The sequence below is a fragment of the Chiloscyllium punctatum genome, chromosome 41, assembly GCF_047496795.1.
Source record: "Chiloscyllium punctatum isolate Juve2018m chromosome 41, sChiPun1.3, whole genome shotgun sequence".
In the NCBI taxonomy this organism is placed as follows: domain Eukaryota; kingdom Metazoa; phylum Chordata; class Chondrichthyes; order Orectolobiformes; family Hemiscylliidae; genus Chiloscyllium; species Chiloscyllium punctatum.
The window spans coordinates 29,789,857-29,816,359 of NC_092779.1; the positions used below are offsets into that span (position 1 = coordinate 29,789,857).

Sequence of the window (26,503 nt, forward strand, 5' to 3'; positions counted from 1 at the left end):
GTTTGTTAGTTCAGTTATCGGATACAATTTTTGAAAAGTTAAATAAAAAGGATGAGGACAAAGGGAATGATGTTGCTAAATATATCACCGCAGTCAAGTGCTTAGGAGAATCCTGTATTGTTAATGGATAAAATGTTTACATTGGTAGGTCTATGACAGGCAGAGTAATTGACTAGTTTTGTTTTTGACTTCAGCGCAGAAGAAACAAGAGCATAGATCTGTTGAGGAGAATCAGTTGCCATAGGAGATGTCTTGTGGAGTTTCCATGCTGGGGAACTTGATTAGAAGACTCCAAGTTAGAACTCAGAATGTTTTGGCCCTTGAAATAGTGAAATGTTTATGCCAGCGAGCTAGGAAAACATCAAAAAATTGTCTCTGAAATCAAAGAGAAAGAAACTAAAAAGAGTTGATCAAGTAGAAACTTGGAGTTGTAATAAGAGTATAATTTCTCTGGACTTCAGGTTCTGTTAGAGAAAGCTTTGAAAGACATATTGAGACTTTATTTTGCTGTTTGTGTTCAGATCTTTCTGTCATATATCAATATTAATTATTTTGTTTCTTTTCTATTTTTGTAATAAGTATTTCTTCTGTTGTCAAATAATAATTGCAGTCTTGTGTGAGTATGTTTGTGACTAACCACCACATTAACTAACCAAATAAAAATTAACTATGTAATCTATCAAGTCTCATTTCATTTTGGGATCCAACTTGACTAGTCATGCCATAAGCTGGGATCACAAGAGATGTAGCAAATGAGACTGCGAGTCTTGTGTTGATCACAGATGGGAGAAAACCTCAGCAGAATAACTGACAGTTTGGGAAGCCTGAGCGTGAAAATGAATGTCAGCAATGTTTTCTGGCATTGAAATAGGTGATCTCTATATTTATCACAATATTTCACTTCTAAATTTGGAACCATTAGATTCCCTACAGTGTGGAAACAGGCCCTTTGGCCCAACCAGTCCACACTGACCCTCCGAAGAGTAACCCACCCAGACCCATTTCCCTCTGACTAATGCACCTAACACAATGGGCAATTTAGCATGGCCTCTTCACCTGACCTTTACATCTTTGGACTTTGGGAGGAAACCGGAGCACCCAGAAGAAACCCATGCAGACACGGGGAGAATGTGCAAACTCCACACAGACAGTCACCCAAGACTGGAAGCAAACCTGGGATCTTGGTGCTGTGAGGCAGCAGTGCTAACCACTGAGCCACTGTGCTACCCCATTGTTAGGTAGCCATTTAAAAGTAGGGTATTGAAGAGTGCAACGAAGAGTGATTGGGACAGAACAGTGAATAAAAGAAAAAATAGTTTAAGATTAAATGGACTTTAAGGGCCTTCTGCTCAGAACCTATATCTTGGTGAATGAGAAGACCTCGGTAAATTGAAGGAATGTTCCGTCTCTTTTTCTGTCTGTCTGTACGCATTTCTATTAGCTGCATTAGATTGCAATCGGATATGAACTGATGTTTGCTTTACATTTGTGAAGGTCTTTAAATATTACTGTGTAGGAAATCAACATCTAAAAGCATGTACCTATGTGCTTTAGCTCTCTTCAAAGATGATTGTTGACGAGCTTGAGTTAATGGAAAAATGGAAAGACCTAGGATTGCCATTCCAACAACTACAAAGCATTCTGCAACTGGGCAATTTACAGAATGAGATTGAATGGATCAAATTCTTGGCACTTGCTTGCAGCGATTTGGGTGGGGTATGTATAATTTTGTACACTGTTTATATCTGTAAAACTAACATAGACCTTAAAATGCCAAAAACAGTGAAGTTATGAGCCAAATAGACAATGAAATATTCATGGTACATTAATAGAGCATTATATTTGCATTATTTGTTGAATTTCTTACTTTCTCTGTTATTAGGTTGTACTAATAAACAAACTAGTGCAGCGCTACAGTACATGGCATGAACTGAAGTGATACATATGGTATTCATAAAAAGCCTATTATGTCATTTAATATAAAAGTTACCACAAGGGTTACTTTGTTAGAGATTGCCAACTTCATGTCAGTGAATACTAATTTCTAGACTGTATAATAGGTTAACTCCAATAACTGGGTTAAAATAAGGTCCTTGACAATCATCAAGAAGAAGAAAATTTTAGGACACGCCTTAAAATGCAGTCCAAAGACCAAGGTAGGTGTTTTGGTCATCCTCTCAGTCAACAGAGGCTTCAATTTAGATTGGAGCTCTTAAACGAAAATATCAAGATATGTCCTGCCACTCAAACTATATCAACAAATAAACAGAGCAAAAGAGCATGTTTGTGGCTTCCATCCCAATGGGAAGATGGTTGTAAGGTCCTAAAATGGCATAAAAGAACTTAGAGCTTAAAATAATATGTTTCCAGTGTCTTTGTGGCTCTCTCTATTTTTCTAGGATTTTCTGAATAGGCAACCCAGTTGACCACCTGAGGGGTTAGCACTCTACAGATTAAAATATTTAAATCCATGGTAATCAAATGATCTCAATACAAATCTATTCCCTTTTTGAACCAAGACTTTTTTGAACTGAAGGTTCAGCTGCCAGTGATGAAACAAAGGGATGGAAGTGGATAAAAGGCAGGAGAAGGTTACAGAATGAGCAAAGCTACAAAGGAGTTTGTTGATAAACATGAAATTTTAAAATTTATTGGATTGGAGCACCAGAACTTATAATTTTGGAAAGGGTGTCGAGGTAATTAATACTTATTCGGTTTATTTGTACAAGCCTAATTAAATGTTTTGAATTTACCCCTTGTTTAGCTTAGACATTTCAAATTCCCCAGCGATATACCCATTGGGCAAATCTAAAGCACTGAGTTAATCAATAATATCAAATTCTGTTAAGTAAGGTAAAATAAACAGCACACTCATCTGTCAACTAAGGACTATTTAACTGCCTGTCAAAAGATCCAAAATATTATACTTGTAGTAACCATTTTGACCCTGAACTATTTTCACAGTGATTCCTATCTTCAAGCAGTGGCTAACCAATCAAAGTGAGCACATGGCCAGTTAAGGCCAATTGTTGAAAGAGATGTACGCTTGTGAGGCATCAAGGAGAGGTGGCCTGTTGACTGCAGACCACATTTTTTCCACCTAGCTTCAGCTGTGCTCATTAGCCAGTCTGTGGAGAAGCTTCTCCTGCAAGATCATAGTCTTCCTGGCTGTAGCATTTATTTTAGTTTTAAAGTTGCTTAGAGGGTAAGGAGGAGGTGTCCTCTTTTTCTTTCTTACCTTAACTGACAGGCTGGTAAAAACTCTGGAGGGCCAATGCCATTTGTGAATTCTGATGACTGCTTTCCAGTATTGTGAGGTAGTGACCTCCATTTGATGCTAACATTAGGGTTCTCACTCTAAAATCCTGCCCATACCTTATCTAAATGTTATGCACAGCAGAAAGCGAGTGCCAAAACTGAGACATGAATGAGGCCACCACTCATAGCTGTCTCATATCAACATTAAAATGATTTTCTTCTACCTATTTGTCCTATTAGTAATCCAATGTACAGATTTTTGGAATCCTTTTTCCCAAGGTAGGAGCAAGTGGGACTTGGGAAAACATTGTTGAAGTTAGGGTTGACTGGGGATTTGCTTGTGCCACTTTTGCACAGTCAGTAAATCTTATTGTAGCACACAATTAATTGCATACTGTAATGAGGTTTCCTATTCTAGTTACCATCATTCATATCAGCTTTGTTTATCATGGCTAAGCAGCCTGGTGGCACAGTGGTTAGCACTGCTGCCTCATAGCACCTGAGACCTGGGTTCAATTCCCGCCTCAGGCAACTGTCTGTGTGGAGTTTGCACATTCTCCCCATGTCTGCGTGGGTTTCCTCTGGCTGCTCTGGTTTCCTCCCACAGTCTAAAAACGTGCAAGTTAGGTGAATTGGCCATACTAAATTGCCTGTAGTGTTAGATGTAGGGGAATGGGTCTGGGTGCGTTGCTCTTCGGAAGGTCGGTGTGGACTTGTTGGGCCGAAGGGCCTGTTTCCACTCTATAAGTAATCTAATCTAAAGGATATTCACTTATTCAGGGAAATTCTACTCATCTTTTCTCAGCTGCAGACCTCTCAATTCCAAAGGCATTGTTTATATTGTACTATATTGGGAAATACTTATGCTGTAAACATCAACAGAACCATATGATCACATTTTACAGACGTATATATAAAATTCTTTTTAAGACTCTATTCAGTGCCCTGAAATATGCCTGTGAAATCCTAACGACCGACCCAACTGGAGGTGCTGCCCACATCGATTTTGAAACCTTCAAGTATTTGTACATCTACTTAGCAACAATGGATGAGGAAATTACGGAGTCTGAAATTCATGCAACCCTTCAAGCTTTACAGGAAGATGTGTGAGTATAAATACAGGTCAACTGTGACATTCTGGGGACTTCTAACTTCAATTGAATGGATAAAAAAAAGTGCAGAATGACACTTGTTGATTACTAAACTTAAAATTGAATACAGAATAACAACTATAAGATAATATTACATTAAGAGTTACTAATGATATGAATATCAGCAGAATCTTATCATCACTTGCCTTTCTATGTTTGCTTTAATTCTTCATAAGGAATTCTAGGTGGTAGAATAGTTATAGTGCAGAAGGTGAAATAATTTCAGTGTTCCAGTCCTCTTACACACCTCTATATCTAAAGAAGATAGGACATTTATAGCCAGTGCCTCTGCAAATTCCACCCTTAGCTCTGTCAGCATCATCACATTTTTCTCACCTGCTCCTGGTGATTTATCAACTTGAAGTAAGCCAGTCTTTCTCAAACCTCCTCCATATTATTTTAGTCCATCTAGCATCTGAACTGTAACCTCTTTCACTACGTCTTGGCAGCATCATCTTCCTTGGTAAAGAAAATTGCAAAGTTTTCATTTAGTACCTCAACCTCTGCCTTTATGCCTAGAGCTCCCTTTGGTTCCTCATCTCCTCTTATTCTTACCCTTTTGATATTTAAATACCTATAGAAGAGTTTGGATTTCTTTACATAGTCTATAATGAAAATAGACGCTGGAAATTTGAGATTAAAAACAGAATAAGATGGCTACTTTTTCTTTCCTCTTTAAAAGCCTTTTTCAGCAGAGAGTGAGAGCGAGCCAGGCCTAGTTGGGTCTGATGAGGCAGTGGTGGTTCTGAGCTGGCTCAGAATTCGTTCAGCTACATCTTTTCATTTTCTATTATTCTTAAACTATTGAAATGATACAGGGTTATAGTGACAAATGAAATCTTTTCCCTATATTTTATTGTATTTCATTGTAAAATGCACATGACAATAAATCATTAATTAGTGCATTCATTCAATGTCCCTGCATGTTTATGCAGTGACCCTTTGAGCCATAAAAATGAAAATGATCATGAAACCTAAGTTGCCATGGCCACAAAGATGCTATATTTGACCATTGTCCTTTAATAGTGGGCAGAAAATCAGCCAGGATGCCTATTCCTGATTTCAATGCAGTTACCCCTTGCATCTGGTTGACTTCATACGACATTAGCTTGGTTAAGAAAGAAAAGGAGCCTATATCCAGGAGGAATGCATAATCAGTGTTGAACAATAGAGGGCAGTCTATACTAGTGTGGAATGTGCAGCATAATATTATAAGTGGATAAATGAAGATGATGTTACATGAATGGATGAAAGAGTGAAAAAGGAACTTTTAAAAATGTTTTTAAAGTATTCTGTTTTAGAGCTTTGGGAGCAATTGCTGGATTTTTGGATTTTATACCTTTTACTTTTTTTAGTGTAAATGATCTTTACCGGGAACCTACAAACTATAATCGTTTGACTATATAACAGATTTTACATGACCTTTGCCAGTGTTGATATGAAACTTGAATTTTATGACACATCTCTGAACACCTATCCTCAATTTCTGATGATGTTGGATTGGATAATGCCCCCGCCGTCACCCCAAAATAGTTACCTTCCTGGGAGCGGAAGGATAAACAGGCTGTATGACTTTGCTGAACCCACCCCTAACAAGATTAATTTAAAAATGATCCATCCTCCCATGGATTCCTATTCCCAGTCCAAGTACTTTTATATGTTAAAAGGAGCTAATTTAACTAGGTTTTCTTGAGGTAAAGTGGAGAGAATTTATTAGCTAAAAGCAAAATACTGCAGATGCTGTAGATCTGAAATAAAAACAGAAGGTACTAAAAAAAACTCTGCAAGTCTGGCAGCATCAGTGGAAACAGAAATAGAGTTAATGTTTTGAATCCAAGTTTGACTCTTCCTTGGAACTGAAAGTAGCTGGATAATGCTATGGTTATTCACTAATAAGCTGTGAGAAACAATAATAAAATGTGACATGTACATGCACATTAGAAATGAGAGGCAAGTCAAGAAACTAAAACTTTAAAAACAATCTGAATCTGTCTTTGGCTTGCCCATGACAAATGGAGTGTGAAACATTGGGGTTGTTAGTGTGGATGATTTTCATAGCCCTGACATTAACAGTTGGGTGGCTGTTTGGAAAATCTTGCTGCAGTTCGTTCAAAAGTGGCCTTGTTTTCAGAGCTGAAAAATGTGGTGCTGGAAAAGCGCAGCAGATCAGGCAGCATCCAAGGAACAGGGGAATCTTCTTCAGCAGTCAGAAAGTGACCTTGTGTCCTTTTACCTGTACATGTGGAGGCAGCACGTGAGTCCTTATCTGTGAGTCTTCCCTGCGATTGGGACTTGACTCACATGCTGGCACAGTAGCATGTCAGCTCTCTAGCACATGAATACACAGAGATCAGGGTTTTCAATTGGTTTTAAATCCTTTCCTATAAATTCCAGGAGGGATAAATCATACACATGTCTTTCACCCAGAATTATCTTTCTGTCAACTCAGATCATATTCACAACCTAGGATACAACCCACAGGAGATCACTGGTCAATTTTTGAATAGCATCTCTCTTTGAAATGTTGCTGTCTGAAATTATCTTGACACACTTAAGGTACAATACTCTATGATTCCTTTGGTGTAATACAAAACGTTTTTTAGATAACCACCTACTTTAAATCCTAAGCCATCTTTTGGCTTGTGTGTCTAAAAAAAATACATGTGGTACTTAAAAGTTTGATATACCATAATACACACTAGGGTTATGAACCATTGTCATGATAGAACCTCTACTAGCCTACTTGATTCAAAACCAGGTGCTAGTCCTTTTAGTTAGTTCTTCCTCGTGTATTTATCTAGCCTTTAAATATAACTATACTGTTATGTTTTCTGGTTCTCATAAATAATAATATGCGGCATGAATTGATTTCATCTCTTACTTGCATGTGGTCTATGGACTGATATATTGTTGCTTGGTACCTGACTGCAAGGCAGTAGTAAATGTGACAGCCAGGATATATATTTAGATTACAATTAGATCCTATTTCTTTACAAATAATGTAACATTTGCTATTTGTCTCAGCTACTCCTTGTGTTAGCAATTCTACATTTCCACCATTGGCTGGGTTCTCATATTCTTGCAAACACATGATCATCCAAAGTTCCTTTCCCCTATCACCTCTGTTGACCTGCTTGGATTGTCATTCAACCAATGCCTTGTCTTTAATGTTTTCTTCCTGGTTTTCAACTCCCTTTATGGCCCCGCCCTTCCATAACTCTGTTATCTGCTCCAGCTCAGCAACTCTTAGAAAGTACTTTGTTGTTCCAACTCTGCCCTTGATCTGATCCAGGAAGTACTCATCCTCCCTGCTGCTATACAGTAATCCAAATTGTTTCAGTTTCCAGAGCAGTTAGAGAGACTTTAAATTAAACTCAGCAGGAGGATGGGAATCTGAGCACAAGGCAGAATCTTTTGGAAGTGATGGAGGTTTTGGCTGCTGCCCAGAGAACCGGTGAGATCCCTGTAACATCCTTTTTGCCATTCAGGCATTTGTCAAGCCAACAGTGAGACTTGTCCCAGAAAATCAAGGACCCCACGAGTCCAAGAGCTACCAGACAGGTAAGGTGATGGTGTCGTGGTTAAGTCACTGGACTAGTAATCCAGAACTCCAGGCTAATGCTCTCAGAATGTCGTTATGAATCCCACAAAAGATGTGCAGGTTAGGTGGACTGGCCATACTAAATTGCCCCCTATTGTGCAGGGAGGTGCAGGTTAGATGGATTAGCTATGGGAAATATGAGGTTACAGGGATAGGATGGGGGCAGGGTCTGGTATAGACTCTCTGAGCTGAATGGCCTCTTTCCACACTGCATAGATTCTATATTTCTATGAGAAATGGTGAAATTTGAATTCATTCTTTTTAAACATCTGGAATTAAAAGCTAGACTAATGGCAGCCATGTAACCAGTGTCAAATGTCATTGAAAAATTATCTGGTTCACCAATGTCCTGTAAGAAAATAAATTGGTCTTCCTTACCTGGTTGGGCTTACATGTAACTCCAGACCCATAGCAATGTGGTTGACTCATGTTACTTACAAAGTTAGTTTATAGAATACTGAATTCCAGAACCCGGCTCGCAGATTTCATGTAGTCTTTGGATTTCTTGAAATCTTATCTATCTAAAGGAACCTCTAAAATAAAATTTAACACAGATACAGACGATGATGTTACCTTATGATATAAAGACATTTGTTAGAATAAAAAATGTCCCTGTAAACCAAGAAGTAGCCCTCAAAAATAAAACAAAAGATCTTAAAAGGAGGCCTCAAGAAAACACTGTATTACAATGTGTTGGAGCAACTATTGAGAGTAGTCTAGAATCAGGCCAAAGATTTTTTCAATAGACCATGGATTTTAAAGACCAAGGGATTGACAGAATTAGGAATAACTTGTTATGAAAGCCTAGTATACATTTTTAAAAATAACTTGTAATATGAGAAATTATTGTTTTGATTAATCTGTTAGATGGTAGAGCATGATGTTGTCTTGTAGTTAACAAGTACAATCAACAAATCAGAAAAAAACTGAGTATAAAACATATGCAATTTTGATAGTGCAGAACTAGAATCAATTAGGCTTTACAAAGCACTGATAGTGATTTGCAACAAATAAAAGTACACTTAGAATTTTTACATTGTTGAAAGAAAGAAATAGTATTGGGATGTGTTGTTGCCCTGCCCACTGTCTCCTGGTGATGGTGTGATGTACATACATTGGCAGTAAACCAAGTTTTCGCATTGCTGCTGACCAGAATAGTGCTTTTACTGGGTCAGACTAGATTTGGATTTGATAAGCTTAGCTGAATTTGGATTGAGCTGAGTTTTGCTGCTGTTTATAGGCTGTTTGTTAATCCCTACTGCTTATCTACCTACCTTAATAATAACATTACACAACCAAAACAAAATTCCAAATGTTTGAAGTCACAAACATGTCTTGTGCATAGGAAAAATAATAATTACAGATAACTTTGTTATAACTGATCAAAAAATGTTAATTTGCTACTGTCCTCCTCCTCATCAACATTGCAGAAAGTTGCTTCTAGGTTTTTAAATTTTCTTTATTTACTTTAGAAAATAAAGCATTTTTAATATGGCAAAGCCTCCTGAGGCACTTCACGCAAGTATATGTTTGGATGTTCTTTGAAGGGTTGGTATAGACTCAATGGGACAAATGGCCTACTTCCACACTGTAGGGATTTTATGATTATACTGCAAAACTTGGCATTCATCCACACGAAGCAATATTAGGGATTGTGGTCAAAACGTTAATCAAACTGACTTTAAAGAGCGTCTTAGAGGAAAGAGAGATAGAGTTTGGAGAAGGATTTCAGCAGCTTAGGGCCTGGGCAACTGAAAGCATGGGGCAGTAACAGTGGCTTGACTAACATCGCGGATGCTTGAGGGGCTAGAACTAAATGAATGCAGATGTTTCAAAGAGTTGTAGGGCTGGAGGAGACTTAAAGGGATAGGGAGAGGGGTGAGTGGGCCAGCGACACACTATGGAGCAATATGAAAAACATGGATGATATTTCTAAGATGAAGGTATTGTTTGTCTGGGGCCATTGTAGCTCAGCAAGCACTGGGGTGATGGGTGAATGGACTGTGATCTAAGTAGAATCAAGAATTTGGCGGAGCCAACTGGATCACTGAGGCATCCAATTAATCTGTTAAATTTTTTCTATAACCCAGTCTCTCAGAGTTGGGAATGACTTGCTTTCACGCCAGTGGGATGCATTCAGCAGTGGCTAACTAGTCCAATCCTGGAGTGGCAGACTCTGCCCCAGGTGCAGCAGGTGGTGTTTGAGGGGGGAGATGGGTGGACTGTTCTGGACTCTAAACGCTCTTTCCTGCTGCTTGCGCTCAGCTTTCACGCATTCCACTCATGATGCTCAATGTGGTTAGCACCTTTGCGGCTGCTTCTTCTTCAGTTGGTACGTTTAGAGCATGTCAGTTGAAAATGTTGTATTTGTTTATGGAGACTTTCAGGGTGTAGCATTTCCTCTGCCCTTCTAGTGATTGCTTACCATGGTGGAGCTCAGAATGGAGCACTTGTTTAGGGAGTCTTATGTCGGGCGCGCAGATAATGTGGCCTGCTTATTGCAGCTGGTCACAATACTGTGAATATCGACAGGGGAGAGGATGCTGATACTGATAAACCTATCCTGCCAAGGGATTTGCAGGATTTTGCAAAGGCAGTGTTGGTGATTATCTCCAGGGATTTGAGGTGTCTGTTGTATTTGCTCCATGTTTCTGGTGGATACAGGAGGGTCGGGTCCACGGCTGCTCTGTAGGCCACCTGTGTGATGCTGGGTTTGAAGTCTCGGATTTCAGACACTCTGTTCCTCAGGTATCCAAAGGCTGCACTGGCACATTGGAATCAATGCTGGATTTCATTGACAATGTCTGCTCATATTGAGAGGAGACTCCTGGGATATGGGAAATGATCCGTGTTCTCTCGGGGCTTAATGTGGATCTTGGTAGCTGTGGGGGCAGGGAGCAGTGTTGTTTGTTAGGAGTTGGCTGGTCATAAACTTATTTTCCTGATGTTTAATCTGAGGTCCTCATATGCCTCAATGATAGTTTGTAGCTTGTCCTGAGAGTGTCTGTACTCACAGGCATTGTCTGTGAAATGTAGCTCGATGACAGAAGTTGGAATGCCACTGGTGGCCACTTTCCACTGTCACACTCCTCTATTGTTGAGAATGTAGTGCTGGAAAAGTACAGCAGGTCAGGCAGCATCCAAGGAACAGGACAATTGACATTTTGGGCATAAACCCTTCCTCACGTCACAACCCTCTATTGTAAATGCAGTTCTTTCAGGGTAATATCAAGAATTGAATAATTTGATTTTTATCTTCTAACTCATTGTATGACTCATTGGTTAGCTCAGTTGGCTGAACAGCTGGTTTGCGATGCAAAGAAATGTCAATAATCTGGGTTCAGTTCCCACACTGACTGGGGTTACCATGAAAGACCTACCTTCTCAATCTTGCCCCTTGTCTGAGGCATGGTGACTCTCATTTTAAACTCATCATCTCTATAACAAGAGTGTGGGACTATGTTGACCTTACCTTTACCTGATAAGCCAGCTAACACACTCGATCAGTAAATCATACTGATAGAGCAATGTTCATTTGTCTGTCTCCATGAGTCAGTAACAGGAGGCTGAGAGTCTGTAATTGGATCCTCCCTAAATTGCTGGTTTACATATCTTGACTGTAATGCACAATCCCTCCATTGATCTGTTAATCCAGTCCTCCATTTGAAAGCTGAATGCTCCCATTTAATTTCATATCTAGAGAGAACAGACATGGTAACATGGGTAAAATGCGACCTAATAATTGCATACTTTTGCTGAGATAGATCAGCAAAGAGTGATTGTACGTTCAGAATTAAGATCTCTATTTCATGAACGTAAATCCAGTGCAGTTAGTTCTGGGTTCATGGGAAATCTAAGCTACTCTTGTTGATCAAAAATATTACTTATTCCTTTAGCTGCTGTGGCTCAGAATTCATGGAAATTTTGCAGAGATCCACCACAATGTTATGCTTTTTGAATGTTGGAAGTGAAATTAAAACCAGAAACCTCTAAGGCATGAAGATGCAGGTGACATGCAGTCCTTTAACTTTTTGAAATGCTTTCAAGTTTAGTCCAGAAAATAGGAATATAATTGTTGGCACTTGTTGGGATTCTATGCCTTGATCCAGTAATAATGTCATTACAAGTTGCTCCAAATTATTCATTAACTGGTAGTGTTGCTTGAGCTTTAAAAGTGGTCAGTGCGGTATAAAGTGCTCATATAAAGTTGACAAAGCATAGGAATTTTAGTTTTTGTCTGGCATTGACTAATGAGAGAAAACTAAACATTTCTGCAGAGTTCAGCTTTAATTTCAGTCTGACTTTTCTAGTTGTGTAAATATATTATTTTGTATCTCAAGTTTTAGGAATACATTAGGTGGTAATCATCTCCTTAATCCATTGTTTCATTGATATATGTTTAGACCTGCATGATGTGCTGTGCAGGTCTTTCATAATCTCAGGACCTCCTGCCATTAGTCAGCCCAAACCGGAATTGTCCAAGTCTTACTGCATTTGGACCTAGGCTGCTTCAGTATCTGATGAGTTGTAAATGGTGCTAAATGTGAATCATGAGTCAACCTTCCCACTTGGGATCTTATGATTGAGGGAATGTCATTGCTGAAGCAGCTGAAGATGGTTGAGGCTAGGACAGGACCCTGAGGAACTTCTGCAGAGATTTCCTGGAGTTGAGATGACTGACCTCCAGCAACCACAACCATCTTTCTTTATGCCAGGTATGACTGTAACCAATCAGGGAGTTTCCCCCGGATTCCCATTGAGTAAATTTTTGCCTGGCTCCCAGTCAAATGTGGCTTTGATATCAAGGGCAGTCATTTTCACCTCAGCTCTGGAATTCAGCTGTTTTGTCCATGATGGAATCAAGGCTATCATGAAATTAGGAGCTGAGTGGCTGTGGCAGAATCTAAATTGAGTGTCAATGAGCAGATCATTGCTGAGCAAATGGTTTTTGAAAATACTGTCAATAGCACCTTCCATCACTTCACTGATAATGTAGAATAGACTGTTGGGACAACAATTGTTGATGTTGAATTTATCCTATTGTGTACAGGACATACCTGGTATGTCAGGTAAATGCCAGTAGTGTAGCTGTACTGGAACAACTTGGCTCGGGGTACAGCAAGTTTGGAGTACAAATCTTCAGTACTATTGTCAGAATGGTGTCAGGTCCCAGAGGCTTTGCAGTATCCAGTAAATCCAACCAGTCCTTGATATTATGTGGAATGAATTGATTGGCTGAAGACTGATATCTGTGGTGCTGGGGACTCTGAAGTAGAAATGGATCATCCTCTTGGCACTTCTTACTGAAGATCAAATACTTCAATCTTACCTTTTGCACTGATGGGCTGTACTTCCCCTACATTGAGAATGAGAATAGTTGTGGAGGTATGTATTGCATGTGACTTAGTCCTAAAGACATTCTATGTATATTTCAACCCAAAATGGAAGCTTCCAGAAACCAGGGGAATCCAATCCATTTGTTTCTTAGAGGGCTGTCACTTATTTTGGGTATGGATCATTGAAAAATGAGCTTATTCGCAACCACGTCATCATCAGGGTACGCAACAGAAGGCTGTCAAATTTTTTAACAATCAAAGGAATACTTAACTTTTATAAAAGCCACAAGGCCCAAAGTTAGGGAGTCGAATCATGCAATGATCTGGGAAGTACCAAGGTTTTGGCTGAATCAGTTACTTGAAATAGGTCAAAAGAAGACAATACCACTCACTCAAAAGTCTTTACAACTGGTGAACAAGTGTGAAAGTAGTACAGCAGCCATTTTATGGAATACCACTGATGGCAATAATGATCAACAGGGGGAGCAGACTGTTTCCACCATAGGAAAGCAGTTTTCCAGCTCTAAAGAGTTAGCCAAAGCGAAAATGCAAGGGAAAGTCTCTAAAAAGCAGCACTGTAAAGAAATTAGGAATGTAGGCAGAAAGTAAAAATGGGAAGTTAAGGGCAAAACTAAATCAGTCCCAACGAAGAGTTTCGGCCCAAAACTTTGACTTTCCTTCTTCTCGGTTGCTGTCTGACCTGCTATGCTTTTCCAACCTCACATCTATTGACCCCAAAAATAAACTCTGGTCAGTTATATATTAAAAAGGAAAAGCTACAAAGTCCAAAAAAATTCAGATCACTACCACACTTACCCACAAGGGATGGCAGATTAAGCAAAAATGCATGCATACAACTAAGTCTCTAGAAAGACTGAGCAAAGTCCTACATCAAGACAATGATTTGGAGTTTTAACATTATTCCCATAGCTCTTCAGCCCTCAATATTCAGTCCAGCTCACTAAAATCACTGGGAAAAGCATTTTTCTTAAGTGCAATACCTACTAGTGATGTGGAAGACATGAAAAGACAGTGCACTAAGTAAGATGTAACAGAGAGATGTTTCAAACTCAGTTAATGCTGCAAAGAATGTGGAACAGATAGCATGGGGGGATTTGTTGTATTTGTTTTTCCTCTGTACAAATCAAATAATGTGATCCCAAAGGTAGAGGTTGAATTCTCCATATTAAATCAAGCAAAATCAAATTTGAAGTTTGGTAATTAACTCCAAGAATAGAGATGTGGAATTATCCTGACGAAAGCTTCTTACCTCCTTGCTATCATGCATTGTGTTGCTAGGAAACCAGCATTGTCCTTATCATAAGGTCATTGTGGACTTGTTTTGACTCTTCATTAACTTTAAAGGCCACAGGCATTTTCTTCCATAATTTGGCATGCTATGCTTTTCATTTAGAATAGAAACTGATCTTTATATAACTCACTCTTTGTAGGTATAATTTTATGCCAGCTGGGAGTGGATAATACTAGGTGCTGTGATTAAACTACCTGTGTCTGCTTGTGTGAACAGGTTTTAGTTGCTGTATCTCCATTGGCCTTGCTTTCAGTTCTCTGGGCCCTTAATTTCTGAAATTCCCTCCCCATATATCTCTGCCTCTCCATCTCCCCATCTTCCTTTATGACACCTTAAAACCTATCTTTTTAATTAAGTTTTTGGTCATTTATTTTAACATTTCATTCTATGGCTTGTCATATATTGTTAGTAACACCACTTTGAAGTGCCTTGGACATTTTATTACTTTTGTTTTCTTCACTCGTAGGACATGGGCATCACTAACTGGCCAGCATTTATAGCTCGTGCCTCGCTGCCCTTTAACTGAGAGTCAACCACAATAAAGGCATTATATCAATAAACTTATTGAACATTTTCTTTATCTTTTAACCTCTTGCTCCTTTGGGACATTTGGTGATTGCATGGTCATACACTGGTGTTAAATACTAATATTTGATCTACTAATATTTTGCACTACAAAAACCTTTAAGAACTGGATCTGAGTTTGAAGTGGTGAATCATTTTTAACTGGGTACACAACACCTTTTCATGCAATACGCAGCTTATACTGAGAACCAGAGAGACTTCCAGCACTGACGTATATGTTAATTGTCACCATATGAACTGGTTATCTAAGGAAGTGCTGCTTTGCATTGACAGGCATTACAGGTGAATATTTTAAGAACTCTCTCCTGGAAAAATTAAAAGGTGTTATAAACCTGTTACTTCCTTTTAAGTGATGGTGAACCTAACACATATTTCTGGATGACAGTCACGTGGTTGGCCTTTTAATGTGGAAAACATTTTGCATTCATAGAGTCATCTAGTATGGAAACAGACCCTTCAGTCCAACTCGTCCATGCCAACCATGTTCCCAAACTAAATTAGTCCCACCTGCCTACATTTGGCCCATATCCTGCCAAATCTTTCCTATTCATGAACTTATCCAAATGTCTTTTAAACACCACTACTTCCTTTGGCAGTTCATTCCACACAGTAATTCTGAGGAAAAATATTGCCCCCATGTCCATTGTAAATCTTTCTCCTCTCACCTTAAAAATATGCCCCCTACTTTTGAACTTCCCCACCTTGGGAAGAGACCTTTTTATCTATGCCCCTCATGATTTTATAAACTGCTATAAGATCACCCCTCAACCTCTTACGCTCCATTGAAAATGTTCCAACCTGTCCAGCCTGTTTGTATAACCTATACCCTTCAAAAACATTTCTGATGTATTTTCTGTGAGCTCAGATGCCAAGAGCTCAGGATCCAACCAATACTGGTTTTCATATTCATTTTCCAATTGTACCAGCCTCAACAGCTTTTTTTTGAGATTATGTTCCAGATTTCTGTTATCCTTTGTGTGAAGAAGTAACTTCTAGCATCACCCTGAATTACCTGGCCTTCATTTTAAGATTATGCTCCCGTATTCTGGACTTGCCGACTAGGGGAACCTATCTATCTATGTCTAGCCCATTAAAAGTTTTGATTATCTTTGACACATCAATCAGAACTTCCCTGAATACTCTATATGCTAGGAAATATAAGCATATAAGCAACCTGTGTCTATAATTTAACACTTACAATGCTGGTTATCATTCTGGTGGATCTGATGCACATCATAGAGCTATATGTGATCAATCAGGTGGGTACCAATCAGAATTCTGTAACATACCTTTCACCCTTCATATTCCAGATCTTCCGAGATAAAAGCCTAAATATACTGTTCATATTTTAAGGGTGGAGATGGGTAGTGCAGATTGCTGGAGATTAGAGTCAGGAAAGTCCTAATGAAGGGCTTTTGCCTGAAATATCGATTTTCTTGCTCCTTGGATGCTGCCTGACCTGCTGTGCTTTGCCAGCACCACTCTAATTTTGACTGTTCATATTTTAAATTATGTCTTGTACTTGCTCACTAGATTTTTTTTAAAATAATATTTGTACTTGGATCTCCAAATCTCTTTCTGTTCATCCACAACTTTAGCTTTATTCCATTTAGAAAATATCTACTATTCTTAAATCCAAAATAGATAATCTCACTCTTTTCCACATTGAACTCCACTTGCCACAGAGTTACAGACTTACTTTGTATACCTATGTATCCCTCTCCAACTTTCTATTTTAAATTGCATTATATTGCATCTACTAACATAATATTGTTAGTGAATGTAGATAATTGCTTCATGAGGTACTTTTGAATCTTGTCTGCACTTTCATCCATTATGTCAATGTAGTTAAGACCTTATTGATGTGCAAGGGCCACCTTCTCCCATTATCCCTCTAAAGTTTGCATAATTTACAAGGTATTAAAGAGGTAAATTCTACTCGGTCGGATTATCTGCACTCTTACACAGGAATCAGGATACCATGTAAACATGCTAGTCTGCTAGATCATGTTTCTGATCATCTGTGAGTCCTTTTGTCAATGTTGACCTTTACTTCACAGTAGCAAAATTAGGGATCCTGGATCCAAAAGATGTGAGCCTAGGTAATAAAGATTTCCTGGTTCAGAGACTGTTTGAAATTTATAAATAGACCTGAATCTGGAATGTAAAATGAAATAAGGAGCCCTTATTTTGGTGGGCGAAAACGTATCTTTTAAGCAGCCAACAAATTCACCCTATGTTTCACATATTCTGTTATATCAGAACCAAAATGTTCAAAATAGTCACCTTTGTGCTGACTACTTTAGAAACAAAACCCTTCTGATCTTCAGTTGAATACAAAATTATTATTACACAACTGAATGATAAATGCGTGTTTCCAGGATGTGCAAGCTGGTGTCATGGGATTGCTTTTAATTATGTTATTTAACAGTTCTGTTCCTGTACAGTCTCATTAAAGTTATAGGCAGAACTGTCCTGTAGAGATCACTGAATTTCACTGGGAGTCTTCACACTAAAGCTTAATCTATACAATAGAAAAATAATTACCAACCTCATTATTTTGAATAGGACAGTTGTACTTCACAGTTTGAATCTGTGTGAAGGCTGCGCTCCTGTTTTGTTTTAGAAGTGAAATGGTATAATTGCTACAAAATTGGTGTAAGATTTAGCTTTGGCTTCAGAAGTGACACCAATCAACATGTATACTTCATTGACATTTTACATATATGTAATAACAGATACAGTCAATACAGAGCAAAACTTTTAACCATCTTGTCAAGACCATATTGATTTATCTGCCACTTGGTTAGTAATCTATGCTTGTTTGGTGACCTTTTTTGCCTCATTTTTAAAACATATGATTTAAGTTAAGTAGATTAGCAGTCAAGCTTTTTCTCAACAGCTTAAAAGTTAATTAATTTCCTTCAGAATTTTTTTATTATTTATTCATGGGATGCAGTTGTCACTGGCTAAGTTAGCAATCATTGCCCATTTCTAATTGCTTAGAGGGCAGTTAAGAGTTAACTACATTGCTGTGGGTCTGGAGTCACACGTAGGTCAGCCTAGATAAGGATGGCAGATTTCCTCCCCTACAGAACATTCATGAACATGATGGGTTTTTATTACAATCGACAGTGATTACATGACCACATTTCTATCCTAAACTTTACTGAATTCAAATTTCGCCATCTGCCATAGTAGGATGTGAACCCGTTTCCCCTGAATATTGGTCTAGGATTCTGGATTACCAGTCTAGTGATATTTACCATGTTGCCAATCCCTCCCTGAGATAAAGTTATGAAAGGGATAAAATTGTTAACTGAAAAAATTAGAGGTACTGAGATTAAATCAAATACCGATAAGACAAAAGAGTACTTATACTGAGAAATGCCTGATAAGTTCCTGTGGTATATTGTTGGAGCTTGTTGCTTGAGATCGTTCTTGCTAAAATGAGGAGGAAATAAGATGCAATAGCTGTGATGGCTTCCATAGGTTAGCTGGTGTTTTCTTATACAAATGGAACTCAATTATGGTTTGAGAGAGAGAGAGAGATTATTTGTTCATCTCTAGTTCTGTGATTTTACATACTGCTTGATTTTCTTTCAACACAACAGATGGTTCCTTTCCATTTCTCTTTATCATCCCTCAATCAATCAAATCAAATCCCTCAATCAAATCGTTCCCCCCCCCTTACCTCCAAATGTCTTCTTCCTGGAGTTTGGCACCTTGACTGTTTTTATACAGTTCAAAACTGAATAACAGGCATGTGTTTGAGAGGGAGTGGGTACAATCTGAAGTGACAATATTTCAGTTGAATAAAGGGAAATATGGAGCTATGAGGGAGCAACTGGCCAAAGTTCAATGGTTTAATACCTTAACAGGGAAGACCGTGGAGGAACAATGGCAGATATTTCTGTGTATAATGCAGAAGATGCAGGATCAGTTCATTCCTAAAAGGAAGAAAGATCCCAGGAGGAGACATGGGCGGCCGTGGCTGACAAGGGAAGTAAAGAAACATATAAGGTTAAAAGAGAAAAAGTATAACTTAGCGAAGATAAGCGGGAAAACGGAGGACTGGGAAGCTTTTAAAGAACAACAGAGGATTAGTAAGAAGGAAATACGCAGAGAAAAAATGAGGTACGAAGGTAAACTGGCCAAGAATATAAAGGAGGATAGTAAAAGCTTTTTTAGGTATGTCCAAGGCAAAAAAATGGTTAGGACAAAAATTGGGCCCTTGAAGACAGAAGCAGGGGAATATATTACTGGGAACGAAGAAATGGCAGAGGAATTAAATGGGTACTTCAGATCTGTGTTCACTGGGGAAGACACAAGCAATCTCCCTGAGGTAACAGTGGCTGAAGGACCTGAACTTAAGGGAATTTCTATTTGCCAGGATTTGGTGTTGGAGAGACTGTTAGGTCTGAAGGTTGATAAGTCTCCGGGACCTGATGGCCTGCATCCCAGGGTACTGAAGGAGGTGGCTCGGGAAATCGTGGATGCGCTGGTGATTATTTTCCAGAGTTCAATAGAATCGGGGTTGGTTCCTGAGGATTGGAGGGCGGCTAATGTTGTGCCACTTTTTAAGAAGGGTGGGCGGGAGAAAGCAGGAAATTATAGACCAGTTAGTCTGACCTCAGTGGTGGGAAAGATGCTGGAGTCTATTATAAAGGATGAAATTACGGCACATCTGGATAATAGTAACAGGATAGGACAGAGTCAGCATGGATTTATGAAGGGGAAATCATGCTTGACTAATCTTCTTGAATTTTTTGAGGATGTAACTCGGAAGATGGACGAGGGAGATCCAGTGGATGTAGTGTACCTGGACTTTCAGAAAGCTTTTGATAAAGTCCCACACAAGAGGTTAGTGAGTAAAATTAGGGCGCACGGGATTGGGGGCAAAGTACTAGATTGGATAGAGAATTGGTTGGCTAACAGGAAACAAAGGGTAGTGATTAACGGCTCCATTTCGAAATGGCAGGCAGTGACCAGTGGGGTACCGCAGGGATCCGTGCTGGGACCGCAGCTTTTTACAATATATGTAAATGATATAGAAGATGGTATCAGCAATAACATTAGCAAATTTGCTGATGACACAAAGCTAGGTGGTAGGGTGAAATGTGATGAGGATGTTAGGGGATTACAGGGTGACCTGGACAAGTTAGGTGAGTGGGCAGATGCATGGCAGATGCAGTTTAATGTGGATAAATGTCTGGTTATCCACTTTGGTGGCAAGAACAGGAAGGCAGATTACTACCTCAATGGTATCAAATTAGGTAAAGGGGCTGTTCAGAGAGATCTGGGTGTTCTTGTCCACCAGTCAATGAAGGCAAGCATGCAGGTACAGCAGGTCGTGAAGAAGGCTAATAGCATGCTGGCCTTCATAACAAGAGGGATTGAGTATAGAAGCAAAGAGGTGCTTCTGCAGCTGTACAGGGCCCTGGTGAGACCACACCTGGAGTACTGTGTACAGTTCTGGTCTCCAAATTTGAGGAAAGACATTCTGGCTATTGAGGGAGTGCAGCGTAGGTTCACGAGGTCAATTCCTGGAATGGCAGGATTGCCTTACACGGAAAGACTGAAGCGACTGGGCTTGTATACCCTTGAGTTTAGAAGACTGAGAGGGGATCTGATTGAAACGTATAGGCTTATGAAAGGACTGGACACTCTGGCAGGAGGGAACATATTTCCGTTGATGGGGGAGTGCCGAACCAGAGGACACAACTTAAAAATACGGGGTAGACCATTTAGGACAGAGATGAGGAGAAACTACTTCACACAGAGAGTGGTGGCTGTGTGGAATGCTCTGCCCCAGAGGGTAGTGGAGGCCCAGTCTCTGGATTCTTTTAAGAAAGAATTGGATAGAGCTCTTAAAGATAGTGGAGTCAAGGGGTATGGAGATAAGGCTGGAACAGGATACTAATTAGGAATGATCAGCCATGATCATATTGAATGGCGGTGCAGGCTCGAAGGGCAGAATGGCCTACTCCTGCATCTATTGTCTATTGTCTATTGTCTATTGTCTATTGTCTATTGTCTATTGTCTATTGTCTATTGTCTATTGTTGAGGAATTAAGGGTGCCACAAAGCAGTAAGTTATGCTGAGTCGCTTTGAAGTTCTTCCTGTTGTCTGCTGTTCTCTTTGAAGTGGAGATGGACTGGGGTGGACAAAGTCAAGAATCAAACAACATCAGGTTATAGTCCAACAGGTTTATTTGAAATTGGAAGCTTTCAGGGGTCCATTTCTTCATCAGGAGTGGACCATGCCCCTTAAGAAATAGCAGAGCTATAACCTGGTGTCGTTTGACTTTTGACGTTCTCTTTGAAGCTTGAATTCTCAGACCTCCGTTGTCTGTTTACAAAGTCCTGATATTTTATCAGTCTTTCCAGGTCTGTGCATTTCTCTATAATCCACATTGAAGTTGTAGTTCTATAATTAGGTGACATTTAGCAGCCATTTTCTAAGTTAAACTCATTACTTTGACAAAAAAATTGTATTATCATAACTCTTTTTAATGGCATTCCAAATGGCCACATATTAAATATTTAAGGTTAGTCAGTTCTTAACATAAACACCTTAGAAATTGGCACAAATTCTGCTTAACCCCCATGATGCTAGCAGGGAGCTGCAGAATTTTGACCCAGCTATACTGAAAGATAGGTAGTGTATTTCCAAGTCTGGATGGTGGGTGGCTTGTGAGGACCTTGCAGGTGGAGGTGATTCCATGCACCTGCTGCTCTTGTCCTGCTGGATGGAAGTAGCCATAGGTCTGACCAGTGCTGTCTAAGGATCCTTGGTGGTGGAGTGAATGGAGTTTTGAGGATGTGATGAAAAACAAGACGGCTGCTTTGCCGCGAACTGTCAGCTTCTTGAGTCTTCTTGGAGCTGCTCTCAATCAGGCAAGTGGGCAGTTCCATTACACTCCTGACTTGTGCTGCCACTGACCTAGAATCATAGATTCCCTACAGTGTAGAAACAGGCCATTTGGCCCAACAAGTCCACACCAACCCTTTGAAGAGTAACCCACCCAGATCCATTCCCATCCCCGATTACTGGACATTTACCCCTGACTAATGCACCTAACCTACACATCCCTGAACACAATGGGCAATTTAGCATGGTCAGTTCACCTGATCTGCACATCTTTGGACTGCGGCAGGAAACCGGAGCATCCAGAGGAAACCCACACAGACACGGGGAGAATGTGCAAACTTCACGCAGACAGTCACCCAAGGCTGGAATCAAACCCTGGTCCCTGGTGCTGTGAGACAACAGTGCTAACCACTGAGCCACCATGCCGCTCGAATCTCGGGCCTTCCAACTTGACCTTTATTGCTCTGGACTGTTGGAGCCAGTCTACCAAGTTGCTGGCTCTTTGAAAATCTAACTATGGCCATTTCCAGGTTCCCAATCCAGATATCGGCACTCCATCTGGATTATCTCCCTCAAATATAAATGGAGCACAATGTCTTAAGACATTTTAAGTGGATCAAAGGATCCTGGGCATTGTGTTCAAGAGGAGATCAAAGTGCACTGGATCAACATCCAGTAAAAGCATAGATTTACTGGGTTTCATCTAATGACTAACCATTCAAGTGTTATTAATTCATTGTAGAGTCAATGGGAATCTGGGGAAAATATCTCCACTGATTGCATCATACCTGCATAAATGAAGATGTTTGTCATTGTTGGAGATCAGTCATCTCAGTTCCAGGACATCACTGCAGGAGTTCCCCAGTGTAGTGTCCTAGGCCCACCCCCCTTCAGTTGTTTCCTAAACAACCCTCCTTCCATAAGGTCAGAAGTGAGAATGATCACTGATGATTGCACAGTCTGCAACAACATTCATGACTCCTCAGATACAGTATCAGCCCGTTCAACAAAACCAGGATAATATTCAAGCTTCAGCCATAATTGGTAGGTAACATAACACTAAACAAGTGACTGACAATGGCCAAGAGATTATCTAAACATCATCCTTGATATTCAATGGCATTACCATCACTTAGTCCCATACTATCAATCACTTGGGATTTATCTTTAATTAGAAAATGAACTGGACTAATCATATAAATACTATGAAGTCAGATGCTCGGATCTCTCCAGTGACTAATCCACCTTCTGACTCTCGAACGCCTGTTATCCTCCTTTTACAAGGCACACATCAGGAGTGTGATGGATGCCTTGCTAAATGCAGCTCCAACAATGTTCAAGAAGCTGGACTCCATCCACAATAAAGTAGTCTGCTTAATTCACATCACAAACATTCGCTGTCGCCTCTGCTGACCATGTTAGCTGTGTGTGCTATCTATAATGTGCACTGTGGAAATTCACAAGGCCTCTTAGGCAGCACCTAAGTGAAGATTGGGGACAATATTTCATCCTCACTAACACTCAACACTGGAGCTCCCCCAGGGTTGCGTACTCAGTCTCCTACTGTACTCACTGTATACCCATGACTGTGTCGCCATTTACGAGTTCGCTGATGATACCACCATAGTCAGTCGAATCTCAGGTGACAACAAAACAGACTACAGACGGGAAGTGGAAGACCTAGAAAAATGGTGAACTGAGAACAACCTCGCTCTCACTGCCGGCAAAACCAAGGAACACATTATTGACTTTCAGCGTGATGCTACTCATGCCCCCTACATGTTAACAGCACAGAGGTGGAACAAGTGGAGAGTGCCAAGCTCCTGGGAGTGGTCATCCATAACAAGCTTTCTTGAACTCTTCATGTGAACACATTGGTTACAAAGACCCAACAACGGCTCTTCTTCCTCAGGCAGCTGAGGAAATTTGGCATTTCCTTCCAAGGGTGAAACCCTTGCCAACTTTTATAGGTGCGCCATCAAGAGCATTCTGTCTGGAAGTACACTATCTGGTATGGCAACTGTACCATTCAAGATTGGAGAAAGTTACAGAGAGTGGTGAACTCAGCCACGACAATCACAAAGGCCAACCTCCCAGCTATAGAATCCATCTACCAGGCCCACTGTCAAGGAAAGGCCGCCAGCATTCTCAAAGATCCATCCAACCCTGGCAATGTTTTTCTACAAGCTTCACCATCGGGGAGAAGGTACAGAAGCCTGAACACACATATCAGCTGGTTTCGTAACAGTTTCTACCCTACTGTTGTTAGAATGCTGAATGGACTCACAAACTCTTAACATTTGCCTGTACCTGTGTTTTTGTTTTGGCTGCTGTTTACCTATTATTTACTTATCTGTGCCACTTAACTATGTGATCTGCCTGTATTATTTACAAGACAAAGCTTTTCACTCTGCCTTGGTACATGTGACAATAAGTTCAATTCAATTCACTGTTCAAACACAACTAGAAGAACAAGGGCAGCAAGTATATGGGAACACCACCACCTGCAAGTTTTCCTCCTAGATGATAATTAACCTGAATTGGAAATAAATCATTATTCCTTCAATGCCCTTGGGTCAAAATCCTGGAATTTGCTCCAAACAGTATTGTGGGTCTACCTGCACAATTAGTCTCCAGTGGTTCAAGAAGACAGCTCACTACCACCTGCTCAATGGCACCTAGGGATGGGCATTATATATAGGTCCAGCCAGCAATGTCCACATCCTTTGAATGAACAAAATAAAATACTTTAACTCATCCTTATATCAATCCAAGTAATTTCTCTTGTTCAATTGGGTTCCTGTGACTTTTCATGCAGTAAACTGATTAAAGAATTGTGCTTTTCATAATATTTTTGTTAATTATTCCACTGAAGTAGACTTTTTCAAGTTTGTTGGTCATTTTAAGGCCACGGAATCTAATTGTTGTAGGTAAACAGACCCCACAATCCCACGATACAGTTGTTTGTGCAAAGCATTTTGTTGTATCTATATTTTCTGAATTTTGATGTACCAACTTTAATGTACTTGTTATATATCAGTACAAAAGCAAAATGCCATGGATGTTGGCAATTTGAAATAAAGCAGAAGTGTTCAAAATTATCAGCAGATTGGTTAGTATCTGTGGAGAGCCAACCAGAAGATGTAGTGGAAATAATAACAGAAAATGTTTGAAATATTGAACAGGCCTAGAGTAGCATCTATAAGCAGATGAACAGAATTAACAAATTGGATTTAATCCTTTCAGTATGGCACATGTTGGTGGGCTTGGAAGTCATCAGTGATCTGGTCAGATTTATAGCAATTGCTAAACCTAATTGATGTGGCAGCAATGTGGGAGATGTGAGCTTGCCACTTGATTGGCACTCTGTCTAACACCTTCAACATTCAGCCCCTGTACTACTGACGCATAGCACTGTACCATCTACAAGATGCATTGCAGAAACTCTTATGGAAGGGCATGGATAGGATAAGGAGACAAGGTCTTTTCCCTCGGGTGGGGGAGTCCAGACCTAAAGGGCATAGGATCAGAGTGAGAAGGGGAGAGATATAAAAGGGACCTAAGGGGCAACTTTTCACACAGAAGTTGGTGCATGTATGGAACGAGCTGCCAGAGGAAGTGGTGGAGGCTGGTACAATTACAACATTTAAAACGCATCTGGATGGATATATGAATAGGAAGGATTTAGAGGAATATGGGCCAAGTGCTGGTAAATGGGACTAGATTAGGTTAGGATGTCTGGCCGGCTTGAACGAGTTGGACCGAAGGGTCTGTTTCCGTGCTGCACATCTCTATGACTCTATGACGCATCGAGGGTCCTAAGACAACACCTTCCAAAGTGTAGTCACTTCCACTAGAAGGACAGAGGTAAAAGATACATGAGAGCACTGCCACCTGCAAGTTCCCTTCCAAGTCTCACACCATCATGACATGGATTTACATTTTCATTCCTTCAGAGTTGTTGAGTCAAAGTCCTGGAATTTCCGACCTAACAGCAGTGTGGGTGTACTTATACTTTTCACCTCCTGAAATGTGCAGTTCAAGGATGGACAATGCTGAAATGCCCTAACAAATTATATCCACATCCTGTGAATAAATAAGCAAAATTTAATCTATAGTTAATCTATCCCTGCATTGGAGTTGGAGCTAACGACCTATTGGAGCTGAAAATAACATTTAGGACTGTGGAACAATTCACACAGAAATTTATTTCTGATCTTTTGTGGGATGGATTAAATTTTGTAAACCAGAAGATAGAACATTGGTGAGAAGATTTACAAGCATTCCAAAAGTGAAACACTGATTTTAAACACTGACTGATTTAAATGGAAGACTCAAACTCATCTAAATGCTGACTCTTCCTCTATGCACAGTTACAAGTAATTG

At 39.8% G+C, this 26,503-nt stretch overlaps 1 protein-coding gene across 1 annotated transcript in view; it reads left to right on the forward strand.

The window, feature by feature from the left end:
• The window catches only part of ropn1l (rhophilin associated tail protein 1-like), a 61,506-nt gene that overhangs the window by 29,407 nt on the left and 5,596 nt on the right, over positions 1-26,503 (forward strand). Inside the window, exons 4-5 of the mRNA XM_072560993.1 lie at positions 1,555-1,716; positions 4,189-4,364. Coding sequence (XP_072417094.1) covers positions 1,555-1,716; positions 4,189-4,364 — 338 coding nt within the window. The remainder of the gene's footprint in view (positions 1-1,554; positions 1,717-4,188; positions 4,365-26,503) is intronic.